This window comes from Pseudonaja textilis, chromosome Z, assembly GCF_049901715.1.
Source record: "Pseudonaja textilis isolate UNSWEBS1 chromosome Z, rPseTex1.2, whole genome shotgun sequence".
NCBI lineage: Eukaryota > Metazoa > Chordata > Lepidosauria > Squamata > Elapidae > Pseudonaja > Pseudonaja textilis.
In genome coordinates, this window is record NC_142008.1 from 67,182,887 (window position 1) to 67,198,068 (window position 15,182).

General features: G+C 38.6%; 2 protein-coding genes and 1 long non-coding RNA gene across 4 annotated transcripts in view; all 3 read left to right on the forward strand.

The window, feature by feature from the left end:
- NME8 (NME/NM23 family member 8) overlaps positions 1 to 15,182 on the forward strand; it is a 124,870-nt gene that overhangs the window by 98,087 nt on the left and 11,601 nt on the right. For both annotated transcript variants that reach the window (XM_087918536.1, XM_087918537.1), the window contains exons 13-14: positions 12,236 to 12,384; positions 13,545 to 13,689. In XM_087918536.1, the coding sequence (XP_087774662.1) occupies positions 12,236 to 12,384; positions 13,545 to 13,689 (294 nt within the window). The remainder of the gene's footprint in view (positions 1 to 12,235; positions 12,385 to 13,544; positions 13,690 to 15,182) is intronic.
- Positions 1,174 to 6,997, forward strand: LOC148124056 (uncharacterized). The gene is made up of 2 exons (XR_015740477.1): positions 1,174 to 1,592; positions 5,521 to 6,997. It is a non-coding gene; the product is annotated as an uncharacterized LOC148124056 (long non-coding RNA).
- On the forward strand, positions 3,452 to 6,997 carry LOC148124057 (uncharacterized). Its single transcript, XM_087918538.1, has 2 exons — positions 3,452 to 5,636; positions 5,681 to 6,997. The coding sequence occupies exon 1, from the start codon at positions 4,007 to 4,009 to the stop codon at positions 4,946 to 4,948; it is 942 nt and encodes a 313-aa protein (XP_087774664.1). The 5' UTR covers positions 3,452 to 4,006; the 3' UTR covers positions 4,949 to 5,636; positions 5,681 to 6,997.

Below are 15,182 nucleotides of genomic sequence, written 5' to 3' on the forward strand. Positions count from 1 at the left end.
AAATTTATATTTAATAAATATGATTTTTTATTATTCAATGAAAAGTTTAACTTCTGAATGAAAACTCTTCAGTAACTCATGTACTGATAACCTTTGGATTGGTTCCCAAATAATTGAATAAAATGTCCCTCCAAGATTGTCTCTTTATCTTTCACAGAATCTCAGATCATCAAAATATTGCCTACAAACAAGGGTCAGACCATGACAAAAATTTTGCAGAGCCCCTTAGGAAGTCATTTTTTCCTCCCTTACTATATCAACATTCATTATACAGGTTCACCATTTAAACAAGAGAAACTGGTTATGGATCAGAAGTATTCACCACTACATCTGTATTACCATATGGAAAAACCCTCGAGGAATTACACTGATCAACATTTATTAGAGTGCTCTTTAAAATGTCAACTATTATTATTGAATGAGATTTTCTGAACGGATGTTGAATTTTGCTTAAGGTGATATCTATGGACAGATAAGGTGTAAAAACATCCCTCTACCACAAGACATTTGTTAATAATAACCAAGTTATTTCAGTTTTCTGCTGTTGATAGGAATCTTTATATGAATCTCAGTTTTAATTTTAGGTGAATTCTGTGACTGCTGTTCCAAACTGTTAAAATTTGTTTCAGTAGAAAAGTGATCTATTCAGCTAATACTTTATTTTCAGAATTTGCCCTGCCATTGCTTTCTTTTTTTAAGATAACAAGAATCCTGAGGACAGAATGTTTATCTGAATTTTTCTATGGAATACTTTTTTAAAAAATAAATTTTATTATTCTTTTACTTTAGTTTAGTTTATTTACTTTATTGTCATTGCACCTCATACGATGAAATCAAACACCATCTTCAGTCCACATCATTTTTTACATTTTAAAAAGCAAAATTGATCATGATATTGTGAGAAGCGTTAATAAAGTATCCTTTTTATGACTCAAATCTCATGTTGAAAGATAGATTATGTCCTTGAAGTAAGGGAGTGCAGTACCAGACACCAGTTACTTTTTTGGAAAGTCTTTGGAGCGCTGGGAATTATCACACTTTTTGGAATGTCTTTGAAATGCCAGATACCGGGTAAGAAAGTGTTTGTTATGTCTGGGTACCAAAAAGATAATAAAATGTAACTTGTATCCTGAAAGATGTATTGTAAATCAAGCCATTTGTATACGGGGGAGGGGGAAGGGGGGTGTAGTTTTAAGGTATAAGAGTAGAGCAAAAGCTATGCTTTTTGTTCCTCCCAGCTGCCAAGGGTGGAACCCATCTGCAGATGTATATCCAATAAAGCCTTTTTCCTTGGATCAACTTTGAATCCTGGTGGTTTTTCTTTACCCACAATCTCAAAATTTGGGGGCTCGTCCGGGATCCTCGATGGTGGTCGACTGGAAAGTGGGGACCAGGTAAGAGAGTGGCCACAACCTCCCATTGAGAGGCACCTCTCCCCGAATTCGGTCAGACTCCCGAGGTGACTTTGAATCCAGACGGTCCTTGGAAAAAGAACTGAGACGAAATGCCGGCTGAGAGTTTGTGAAATCGATCTGAGTTGGGGACGCCCACACATCCTTTGACTGCGGAGAGTCCAGGAGTGATCAGATCAGGTAAACTTTGTTCCTTTTATTTGTAGCCCAAAAGAGAAAGATCCTTAAACTCTCTGGGAGAATCCAGCGCTGCTGGAGGATTGGGACTAGGAGACTGGAAGAAAGAGGTCCTTAAACTCTCTGGGAGAATCCAGCACTTGCTGGAGGACTGGGACTGGTGAGTCAAGGCTCTGGGAGCCTGAAAGAATAGAGACGGGAAAGGGACAAAGCGAGGGTCTTGGAGACCTGGAAGAAGCCTGTCTGGGACAGGGAAGATTTGACAATGGCAGAACACCTATTCCGGTAGATTCGCCCCTGGGACAACTACTTAAGCAGTAGTTCTCCCCGAATCTAAAGGAATTTACCAGACATCTCGAAAAGAAAAACATGATTTATCTTTGTCGAGATAGATGGCCAAAATATCCTCTGATTGATCCTAAATTTCCATATCACTGGAGCCTGAGGGGGAAACCAGTACCTATTGGATGACCAAATTGCGAGACTATATTCTCCAACACAAAATGACCACCCAAATTGCATACATAGAGGTATGGTTTCATGTGAAATTTGCAACAGAAGGGCAATGAAAGCGAGACGGATGATTGGCTTCAGAGTCCGCCGCCCTCAAATCCTAACTTGAATAATGTACCAGCCAATGTTCCAGCGGCCCCGCCATTGCCGGCGCCACAACCCCCTCCTCAGCCGCCTTATCCACGGCTGAGAAAAGAAGTGGAACAGTTGAGAAGAGATGTTCAAAATTTTCTCTTCAGCCAAAAACCTGAAGTGGATGCATTTCCTCTTAGGGAAGTCCCTAATGGGATCAATGCTGCAGGCAATCCGGTGACAGTCTTTGTGGCTGTCCCCATAAAACCAGCCGAGTTGCGAGAATTGAAGAAGACTCTTCCAAAGCTTCATGAAAATGCTCATGAGGTGGCCGAACAGTTAGAGCTATGGTTGGGTCCGAATGATTACACTTATCAGGAGCTGATGTACATTTTGGGACATCTATTTACTCCTGAGGAGCGGAATCTCATCCAGACCTCAGCCTGGAGAGCGTGGAATGAAAGAGTGAATGGGCAACAAGGGGCAGTGGCAGGAGATCAAAAAATTCTCCATAGAAAATTCAGAAAATGGATAATTGGGGAGCTGTGGGAATGGTTGATCTCCTGAAAGCAGCCCAACAAGTTTTTGTGAACAGAGACACTGTAAAAACCAGATAGAAATCACAAATGATGGTTGCAGCTGTACAGGCTGCAACAAAGAGCGAAGTAAAGAAAAGTGGGAATTTGGGGAAGGGTCCAATTGGAGAAAGAAGAGAGAATTTTGGGGGATACAATCAGGAAGGTTTTCGAGGTAGGGGAAGAGGTTCCAGAGGAAGAGGCATGGGAATGAGACAGCCTGGAATGGATAGGAGTTGCTTCAGGTGTGGGAAGGAAGGTCACTTTGCGTGCGAGTGTCCTACCAACCAAGAAGAGTGGAGTTATGCATTGTATGATGATTAGGGCTGTTCCGGCTCCTTTAAGAGGACCTGCAGGGAGCCATTGGCAAACGTTTTAGTGGGTCCTAACCGTCAGGAGCGGCTGTTCCTGATAGACACCGGCGCAAGCCAGACTTCTGTGTGTGACCTGGTAGAAGGTGCACATAGATCAAGGAAAGTGATAAAAGTAGTTGGGGTGAGTGGAAAATCGCAGGATGTGAGTGTGTTTGAACAAATTAGACTGGAAATGAATGAAGTGGTGACTGAAGCTGAAGTGTTGTACATTCCTGATTCTGGAGTGAATTTGCTGGGGAGAGATTTGTTGCCTGTGTTCGGTATCCAGCTGTGGGATACCGGGAAGGGAATAGGGATGATTAGTTAATGATTTGAGGTGGATCTCCTGATCCCTATACTATCTTGGGACGAATTCCTCCCAAAGACAAATGGTTTACTGTGATAGATCTGAAGGATGCCTTCTGGGCATGCCCCCTTGAGGAGGGAAGTAGAGACCTGTTTGCATTTGAATGGAATGATCCTGAGACTGGGAGAAAACAGCAATTAAGGTGGACAGTACTTCCCCAGGGCTATACTGAGAGCCCTTTTGTTGTTTGGACAGGCTTTGGAAGAAAAGTTAGTGTCTTTTGAGAAAGGGAAAGGGATCGTGTTGATTCAGTATGTGGATGACTTGTTGTTGACTGGGGAGAAAGAGAAAAGGGTTAGAGCAGCATCTGTGGCTTTGTTAAATTGGCTGAAAGAGCAAGGATTGACAGTTTCAAGGGAAAAGATCCAGTTTGTGGAAAGGAAGGTGAAATATTTGGGGCATTAAGTCAAAAGCCCTTGGATTGTTGGGGTATTGCAGAGTCTGGGTGGACCAGTACACTGTGCTAGCTCAATTCCTGCACAGGAAGCTGGTAGGAAAAGGAGAAAGTATAGAATGGTTAGAGGGAGATGATGAAAAATGGGAAGGTTTAAAGAAGGCACTGTCATCCGCACCGGTTTTGGCTTTGCCCAATTTAGAGCTCCCATTTCATCTGTATGTGTCAGCAGCCCAGGGAATGGCACTAGGAGTGTTGGCGCAGAAGAGGGGGGGCAATACCAGCCCATCGCCTTTCTGAGCAAAACTCTGGAGCCGGTGGTTAGAGGATGGCCGATGTGTGCAGGCTGTGGCTGCTACAGCTATGTTGGTGGTAGAGAGCAAGAAGTTAACCTTTGTGGGGGGGGGCTTGTGGTGCATTCTCCTCATCAGGTCACTTCTGTGCTAAGTCAGTTGGCAAAAACTTGGATGACAGAGGGGCGGATTCTCAAATATGAGACCATTTTGAGAACCAGCCCTGATGTAGTGATTGGGACAGACAGGAATTTGAATCCAGCAGAATTCCTAGAAGGGAGAAGACAGGAGTGGGAAGCTGAGGATCATGATTGTTTGTTGCAAGTAGATTTGATGACAAAAGTGAGGGAGGATCTGGAAGAGACTCCTTTGAAAGATGGGGAAAGGTGGTTTGTGGATGGATCAAGCAGGGTTGAGGAAGGAAAGAGGAAGTCAGGATTTGCAGTCGTGACAGGAGAAGGGGAGGTCATAGAAAAGGGCTCCCTTCCTTCCTCATGGTCTGCGCAGAAGTGCGAGTTGTTTGCTCTGAAAAGGGCCTTAGAGTTGGCTGAAGGAATTGATGTGACAATCTGGACTGATTCCAAATACGCCTGGGGTGTGGTCCAAACCTTTGGTAAGATCTGGCAGGAGAGGGGCTTTATCAAGGCTGATGGGAAACAAGTTGAACAATTACAGCTTGTGGAACAGGCCTTGGAGGCCCTGCAACTGCCAGATCAAGTGGCAATAGTGCATGTGAATGCTCATCAGAAAGGGAACACCCCAGAGGTAGTTGGGAACAGGTGGGCAGACTAGTGGGCTGGCCTTTTCAGAGAGCACAGCTTGATTTCACCGAATTACCAGAGAAAGGGGGGTGGAAATATTTACTTGTGATTAAAGATCATCTGACAGGGTGGGTGGAGGCCTATCCAACTAGGAGAGTCACAGCACCCACAGTAACCAAGATCCTGTTAGAACAGATCATTCCTCATTATGGGATGATGGAAGCTATTGATTCTGACAGGGGGACACATTTTACACAAAAAGTTTTACAGTCTGTGATGGGAGCTGTAGGGGTGAAATGGGATTTACACACCCCGTGGCACCCAGAATCCAGTTCTAAAGTAGAGAGGGGGAATGCGGAATTGAAGAAACATTTGACCAAATTACAATTGGAAAATGGGTTACCATGGACAAAGAATTTATCCTTGGCACTACTCAGAATCAGAACATGTCCAAGGAAAGACACTGGGGTCTCTCCATTTGAGATGCTAATGGGGCGACCCTACTTGGCAAAAATAGGGAATCCAATTCCTGAATTCAAAGATTTGTTCTTGAGAAAATATTTGCAGACACTGTCCAGGTCTTTGCTTTCTCTTCATAAACAGGGATTGTTGGCGCAACGACCACCTCTTGCTGGCAGCCAACATCCCCATGAAGTTGGAGACTGGATCCTGATAAAAACTTGGAAGAGCGAGAAGCTGCAGCCCAGCTGGGAAGGCCCGTACCAGGTGCTGTTGACAACTGAATCTGCAGTTAGCACTCAAGAAGGAGGCTGGACGCATTACAGCAGAGTCAAGAGGGCACCGGAACCTAAGAAACCTTGGAAGGCCATTCCAGTGGACGGTCAGCCGTTGAAGTTAACTCTGAAGTGGTAACATGCAGCTGATTTGCCTAGTGACTATTTACCTACTCATGAGCAGGATAGGAGGAGAGACTGAGATAAAGACAAAAGCTAAGACTGAGGGACAATGTGATCAATGCATAAAAACAACAAAAACAGGGACACAAGTGACAAAGACTCTAATTTTCCATACTCAACTGAGTTGCAGGAAAAGAGACTCCGGGACTTGTATCTACAATGGGACATCTTATTCCATTTGTAAGGATGGAGGGAGTGTCAAATGTTATGACCCAAAAGGTCCCACACATAGGTACACTATGACACATTTAGCTAAAGAAAGTGCACGCTCAAGAACATATATAATGCAAAATCGCTTGGCTTTGGACTATTTGCTTGCTAAGGAGGGAGGAGTATCTGGGAAATTTAATCTAACAAACTGCTGCATCGAAATTGATGAGAGTGAAAAGGTGATCCAGGAGATAGCAGACCGAATGGTAAAAATAGCCCATGTATCAGTCCAGACTTGGGAAGGATTCAATATGGGGAACCTGTTTGGATCCTGGTTTCCTAAGCTCCCAGGGTTACAAGCCATAGTAGCACTCATTGGTATCATTGCAGCGGGATGTGTAATACTACCATGTGTTCTTCCTATATTCATCCGCATTCATAGCACTCTCTCCCTGATAGCCAAAAGGCAGGTTGTTGAACAAATGATGGTGTTAAGACAATAATATGACCCATTGGAGAACCTGGAGGAATCTCCTGAAGAAGGATGGAAGACAGCAGACTTATTATTAACTGAGTTTGAGTCAAGGATGGAACGAGAACAGGGGGGATTGTGAGAAGTGTTAATAAAGTATCCTTTTTATGACTCAAATCTCATGTTGAAAGATAGATTATGTCCTTGGAGTAAGGGAGTGCAGTACCAGACCCCCGTTACTTTTTTGGAACGTCTTTGAAGCGCTGGGAATTATCACACTTTTTGGAATGTCTTTGAAATGCCAGATACCAGGTAAGAAAGTGTTTGTTATGTGCTGGGTACCAAAAAGATAATAAAATGTAACTTGTATCCTGAAAGATGTATTGTAAATCAAGCCATTTGTATACGGGGGAGGGGGAAGGGGGGTGTAGTTTTAAGGTATAAGAGTAGAGCAAAAGCTATGCTTTTTGTTCCTCCCAGCTGCCAAGGGTGGAACCCATCTGCAGATGTATATCCAATAAAGCCTTTTTCCTTGGATCAACTTTGAATCCTGGTGGTTTTTCTTTAGCCACAATCTCACAATATTAACAACACTGTAGCATTATTATCATACATATCCATCTTTTGTAGATATTTACATTAATATATGATATTATACGATTATATACATTTATCTATGGTTTTCTTATCTTAACTTCCTTTATTACCTATTTTCCAGCCAATTATACCACATATCTCAAATTTCATGGTATTACGACTCCTCTTTATCTTTTAATTTTAGAGTCAATCTATCCATTTCGGCAAAGTTCAGGATTTTTTGAATTACCAGTTCCTCAGAAGGGATGTTGTTGTGTTTCCATCATTGTGCATATGTTATTCTCATTCAGAGTTTTGCAGCATTAATTCAGTGCCAGAAAAATAAACACAGATGGCTGATGCTTCATTTAATGTCTTTATAAAGATAATAAATAGATTTTACAAACCAATTGTAGATTTCTCTAACACGGAGCAAACTCAGGCAAAAGTAGACATGTTTAGAGCTTCAGGAGACAACTCAGGAGCTCAGAAACAGACATCAGTTTCATTTTAGTTCAGCAGGCAAGCATTATACAAAGCAGAGGAGAGAAGCAGTTTCATTTCAATAGACAGACTCAGAGCTTAACATAGTTGCAGAGTTTAACATAGGGCCACGCCTAGACTACTTCTAGTTTCAGTTTCCAGCCTAGGCTAATTCTAGTTTCAGTTTCCAAAAATGTCCTCATTGGCTGACTTAGTTGCTGTGCCTATTCATTGGCTGACCTTGTTACCATGCTCTATTCCAGTTCATGAATATACTCTGACAATTCTTACCGCAATTAATAAGTGTAATAACATATGTATTTAATCTTTTTCTTGTGTTTCTTTTTAAATATTCCTACTATGAATAACTCAGGTTCAAATTCTATTTGTTCTTCTACTATTTCTTGTAACCAGTGCCTAATTTTTGTCCAATATCTTTGGGCTTTGGGGCAAAATCACCACATGTGGTAGAAAGTGCCTTGTGCTTTTTTACACTTCCAGCATGCCGGGTTCATGTTGGGATACATTTTCGCTAATCTCATTGGGGGTAGGTGTCATTGGTAGAATATCTTATAGATATTTTCTTTATAGGCCGATGATCTTGTTAATTTATAATTTTGGTTCCAAATTTTCCCCCAATCTTCTAGATGTATATTATGTCCTATATTTTTGGCCCATGCTATCATACAACCTTTCACTATTTCTTCTTCTAAATCAACCTCTAATAAGTATTTATACAGTTTGGTTATACATTTCTCCTCAGGGTCTGTTAGAATTTTGTCTAATTGTTTCAATTCTGTATAAATTCCATAGTCTTCTACATCTTTTTATATCTATTCTGCAGTTGGCGGTCCAGGCACCAGTCTATGGATATTCCTTGTTCTTTGAGTTCCTGATTTGATTTTAACTTCCCCTGATTATCTAAAACTTCTTTATATTTTGCCATTTTACTTATATCCAAATTATTGGGATGTATCATGGCTTCCACTGCAGATAACCATATCGGAATTTTCATGCAATGTCTCTTTCTAATGTTATTCCAAATTTGTATCAGGGAATCTCTTATGAAGTGTCTATGGAAATAGGTTTGTTTCTTAATTTCCTTTTCCCATAGGAAGGCATGCCATCCCCTTTGTAAGTCATGGCCCTCCAGGCTTAATATCTTTTTATTGTTTAAATTAACCATTCTTTAATCCAGGTCAAAGCTGCTGCCTTATAGTAAAGCTCCCAATCCGGGAATCCAAAGCCACTTCTGCTTCTACTATCCTGTAGCGCTTTCAACTTTATTCTGGATTTTTTCCCTAACCATATAAATTTTACCATAATCTTATTCATATCTGTAAAAAAAATTCTCTAAGTTTATGAGGATTGTTTGGAATAAATATAAAAATTTAAGTAAAATATTCATTTTGATCACTGCAATTCTCCCTAATAATGATATTTGTAACGTCCCCCATAATTCCAAATCTATCTTTGTTGTAGAAGTTTCATATAATTATTTTCTTTTATTGTTATACATTTTGCAGTTAACCATTGTTGAAAGGCTGGAAAATGCCTTTCTTCTGAGAGCTCGATTTTCCTGCTGGGAGAACTCCGGTTTAAAGACAGAGACAACTGCTTGGAAGCGGGTTCCTTTTATTTTTCAGGAAGGCAAGAGATAGCAAGAAGTCTGCGTTCCTGGGGCTAGCCATCTTTGTATAATAAACCCCTGATTTTTATACCTTTTCTCCTTTTGTGTGTGAGTGCTTGTGTTTGTATTTCTTAATGTTTTAAATCCTGTCAGGGGGTTGTCTTCATTTCCGCCAGAGGGTAAACTCCGGGGTGGTTTGATTGGATTATCAGTTTCATCCTAATGTTTTCTTATATTTGTTTGGTGGCAATCTCCTGTCTGCTATGGAATTTATTTTGTGTCTTTTGTCTATTTATTTGCTGATTTGGCATGACCTGTTGTTTGTAAGGGATTTCTTTTTCTTGTTTCCCTAGCTTTCTTAATTACTTGGCTTTTGTCTAGGGGGCTTCTTTCAATACCTTTTATTAAATCTCTTTTCCTATGCAAGTTTGTTTTATGGCTGGCCTGATGTTCCCTTTGGGCTTTTTCTGCTTGGGTGTCACCACTGTCCTCATGAAGTTCCCTTTCCACACCATATTCCTATTTAATTTTGTCATTTGAAGCCCCATTACTCTTTCTAGTTTTTTTTTTTCTGTTCTTCTGTCAAATTCTTAGTTAATATTTTAGTCTTTTGTCTATTGATTTTAAGGCCTAATACTTCTCCATATTTCTCTAGATCTTAATTAATATATATTCTGTCTCTATAGGATCTTCAGTAAATAATACCATGTCATCTGCAAAAGCCTGGAATTTATATTCCTCTTTTTTAACTCTAGTTCCTTTTATGTCCACATTCTGTCTAATTCGAATTAGTAAAATTTCTAGCATCAGAATGAAAAGCAGAGGCAAGAGTGGACAACCCTGCCTTACCCCTTTCATTATTTTAAAAGTCTCTGTATTCTCACCGTTTAATAAAATACAGTATTTGCCTTTTGGGTAGAATATATTGCTTTTTTCATATTCTCAAATTTATATCCTAAATTCATATTTTTAATTTGTTGCATCATAAATTGCCAATTCAGATTGTCAAATGCCTTCTGTGCATCCAGAAAAACAAATGCCACTTGTTTTTCTGGAGGAGCCTTGTAATATTCCAAAATATCCAATATTATTCTTGTGTTGTTTCTAATTTGCCTTAATGAGAGAAATCCATTTTGATCCGGGTATATTCATTTAATAATCTTTTCAATCTATCTGCTATTATACTTGTGAATATTTTGTAATCAACGTTCATCAATGATATTGGTCTATAATTTTAGATTTGTCTACTGTCCATACCCTCTTTTGGTATTAATGAAATATATGCTTCCCTCCATGAACCCAGCAATTTGGCTTCTGTCAATAACTCATTGTACAGTTCTAGCATTAGTGGTTCAATCTGTTCACCCATCATCTTGTATATTTCCCCTGGTAGCCCATCTGGACCTGGAGTTTTATCACTTTTCTGCTTTTTGACTGCTTGATTCAATTCTATTATTGATATTTCTTTGGATAGAATCTTCTTCATTTCTTCTGTTATTGGTGGAATCCGTTCCCCTTTTAAATAATCTATTATTTTTTCTTCCTCTATTTCTTCATTTTTATACAGGCCCTCAAAGTACTGATGCGCAATTCTTTTTTTCCCTTCCATCTTATGTTGAAATTCTCCATTTTCATCCTGAAGTTGGTGTATAATCCTCTTCTCTTTTTTTAATCTATGAGATAACCATCTCCCCAGTTTATTGGCTTGCTCAAAGAAGTTTTGTTTTACTGCTTTTAAGCTCTTTACCATTTCTTCTTGTTCTAAAATATTGAGTTTGTGTTTAATTTAAGTCAATTCCCCTTTAATTTTAGTATTCTGTGGTATTTTCTGAAGTTGGGTTTCTAGGTAATTTCTTCTTGTAATGTACTCTGTTGTTTCCACTTCTCTTTATTTCTTTTTGATGTATATGATATTATAGTTCCACCTGAGTAAGCCTTCATGGTATCCCGAAGATTTTGTATTGATGTGTGTTGTTTTGTGTTCTCTTTGAGTCCCTGTTCCTTCATAAACGTTTGGGTGAATTCCTTTTCTTTTACTATTTTGGATTTAAAGTCCATCTTCTTGTTTTCTGTTGGCCTCTCCACATTATTTTATGTGGATTGTGATCTGCCCAATTGTTCAGTAGTATTTCAATCTTCTCCACTTCTTTTCCTATCTCTCCATTCATCCAGGCCATATCAATTCGGGACCAAGATTGGTATGGATTAGAGTAAAAAGTAAATTGTTTTTTATGTAAGTTCAATTGTCTCCATGCATCTATTAAATTTAATTCTGCTATCATCTTGAAACATGATTTTGGTAATATTTTCTTTTTCTTTCCATTTTTCTTATCACTCACATAGTCCTTTTTTACTGTCCACTATTGCAGATGTTCCTCTGTCCCGTTTCTATAATTCTTTCATATAACTTTTTATAAAAATCTTTTTGATTTTCATTTGGTACATATATTACCACTATCCATATTTCAGTCATTACAGAATTCTTATAGGTACAGTTATTTTGTCTTTTTTAAAATTTGTCCCTCTCAAAAGAAATACCATGAGAATGTGTTGGAAAACAAAACATTGAAATAGCTCTTGGGACAGTGAACTTTAACTGATTTTATTTGACACTCTGAATGATGCATTGATCAAATTGCTTATTTCAATGACTGATTCATGCTTTGACCACTCCTATTACAGATGCATTGTTAAATGTTATCTGTCAGAAATTGGCAAAGGGAGAAGGCTTGGAGGAAAATTAGGAATTTCAAGTTCATCTTACTCTGGAATTCATCATCTATCCCAAAGGATTATATATATGCACTTGTAAAATGTGTGTGTGTTTGACTGTGTTTGTGTGTATACATACATACATGCAATCAGAAATGGAACACAGATCTTCTATGAGAGAAAGAGGGAGGGAGAGGGGGAGGGAGAGGGAGAGGGAGAGAGAGAGAGAGAGAGAGAGAGAGAGAGATTGCAGGTTTCCAAATCAGGTATTTTTATGGGTGTATAACCTCACAGTTTAATATACTTGATGTGAGGCTATAACTTGTAAGCATGAAGTTTCTGTGCCATTTTTCTAATTTTCTGAGTTTATTGTTTCAGTTTACGTGCTGAATTTGCAATCCATGATTCTCCAATCAATCAGCTGCATGGCAGCGCAAACACGAATGAAGCTACAAAGGAATTACAATTCTTCTTTCCTGTAGAAAACACTATGGCTCTCATTAAACCCTCTGCTTTTGAAGACAAAGGTAAGATTAATATTACAAAGTGTTCGTGTTTTTCTTTTTGCACATTTATATTAATTTCCTGTAAAATAAGTTATACCATTATAAAATTATTTCATCCATATCTGCATATATCAACAAATATCCTCCTCACACAGTAATACACATAAACATATTCTCCTCACTTTACTTATCAGCAGCAGTGAGAAAATGAAGAGAGCATACAAAGTAAGAGGAAAAGGTAGCTATCCTGGGAACAGAAAGAAAACTAAAAAGGTAGAAAAGTGGATGTGTAAAAGGCAAAGGGAAGAGGCAACTGGACAGAGTAAAAAGACCCAAAAAAAGATACTAAAGCCTTGTTTATGCATTACAGGTAGTTCTCGACTTATGACATGTCACTTATTGATCATGTCAAATTGATACGGACTCCCCCAAAGCTACTTCCAACCCAGTTTGAAATTCCAGAAATTGCTCTTACCCCTGTGTTCATGTGATTGCATTTTGGGCATTTGGCAACCAATCCACAATTACATCCATTTACAGTTCCCATAGTTTAAAAAAAACACCCATTGAGTAAAATGTGTTTGCTTAACAACCACATTTACTATGTGACCGCAGCATTCACATAGCAATCACAGCAAAAAATTATGTGAGGTCACATAGTGACCATTTGACTGGGACAATTTAAAATTGTAATTTCAGGCTCACTTACAGTTGTAAGTTATCAACTAACCATACAGAGTTAATCTTAACTAGGCAAGCAGCCACTTCCATGCAAAAGGCTAATCTCCAGCCAGAGGCATCTGCAGGGGAGTTCTTAAAACCTCAGGATGGTAGCTTCATATTAAGGGCTTCAATTGCACTATTCTGGTTGCCATCTTAAGGGTTTTTTTCCTCATACAAACCCTCAAACCATATTTTCAGCAGCCAGGTCTGTAGTAATTTTCTGCCCATTATTTTGTAACTTTTTTCTTATTCATAAATGTAAAAGGTCTCAATTCACAGCTATCATTTGGGAATAATATTTTCAGGTAAACAAAAATTCTGTAACTAGCAGGAAAATAAAATTTCTTTTTGACAGTTTTTATACAACTGAACATATTTCATAGATCAATACTATACAATACTATACTATACTTTTAAGACTAAAATAGTGGAATGTTGATGTCCCCCTCTTCTTCTAGATAAAATTATAAATGAAGTAAAAGATGCTGGATTTCTAATCTCAGAATTGAGAGAAGCACACATAAGTCCTGAGACAGCAGCACAATTTTATCAAGATCATGAAGATAAGCCATATTATAATCAACTAGTGGATTTTATGTCAAAGTAAGTGCCCGTTTTTTAAAAAAAACTAGAACAAAATTTGATGAAAGCAGAACTGATTTTGAATTTGTCAGACAAAAATATTTACCAGGCTGGCATTAAGATATCAAAGAAACAGATAATTTCTTTTGCATCATTTTAAGAGAATATAGAGTTGGAAGGGACATAGGAGGTTTTCTAGTCCAAACCCCCGCCAACCCGATTCAAGCAAGAAACTCTATGCCATTTCAGACAAATGGTTGTCCAATCTCTTCTTAAAATCCTCCTGTGATGGAGCACCCACAACTTCTAAAGGCAAGCTTTTCCCACTGATTAACTGTTTTAACTGTCAGGAAATTTGCCCTTATTTCTAGGTTGCTTTTCTCCTTGATTATTTTCCATCCATTGCTTTTTGTTCTGTCTTCAGGTGCTTTGGAAAATAGCTTGACTCCCTTTTCTTTGTGGCAACTCCTGAGATACTGGAACATTGATATCATATCACTCCAAGTCCTTCTTGTCATTAAACATACCCATTTCTTGCAATTGTTCTTCATAAGTTTTAGTCTCCAGTCCCCCAATCATCTTTATTGCTCTTCTCTGCCCTCTTTCTAACATTTCAACTTATTTTTTATGCCATGGTGACCAAAACTGGATGCAATATTCCAAATGAGGTCTTATCAAGGCATTATAAAGTGGTACTAACACATTTCATGATCTTGATTTTATTCCTCTGTTAGGAGATGACCAAAAGGCCATTAGAGGCCATTTTACATAATCAGCATATTGAATTGATGAATTATGAAAAACTCTTGAACAAATGGAAAGTCTGTGAAGTCCCTGAGCAAAAACATTGAAAATAAACCAATACTTTTGTTTCAAAAGCATCTTTTAATCATTAGTATCTAAGTTCTCTCTGCTATTTCCAGTGACATTTTTTGTCATTTCCAGTGACATATATATCCTTAATGATATTTCATTATGATATTTCATTCATATATACTCTAAATGATAATTCAAAATATTATAAATTATTCAGAGTATCAATCAAAACCAAAGTGGGAAAAATCAAGCTCTAAATGCCAGCTGTATATTTTTAAGTAATGTGCAACTACACACCTTGTCAATAATTGCTGATGTCTCCCACATCTAACTATATCCATGCAGCAACTCTCCTACCCCAAGAATATATATAGCTGCAGTAAGTAATTCAAATGTCAGGATTCCAGCAGTTACTTCAATTAAATCATGAGCCACGAGCCACATTCCCAAAATTAAAAAAGATTTATTTGAAGGTAACATTCTACATCCGGCATTTACCTAGGTATAGCCAACTCTGAGATTCACTGTCACCCTTGATCCTGCTTCCCCCGCCCCCCCCCTGGGTTTCATCCAATGAAACACGTCTATAGCCAAGAGTCATCAATCATGCTCTCCAATTAGATTTTCATGCCAGAAGCTTCAGTCATCTAATTAGTGTTTGAAGAAAATATGAATGGAATGTACTTTTGATTCCACTC

Bases quoted from the DNA above. Each gene is read 5' to 3' on its own strand.
- LOC148124057 (XM_087918538.1), top strand. From the start codon at position 4,007: ATGGGAAGGTTTAAAGAAGGCACTGTCATCCGCACCGGTTTTGGCTTT.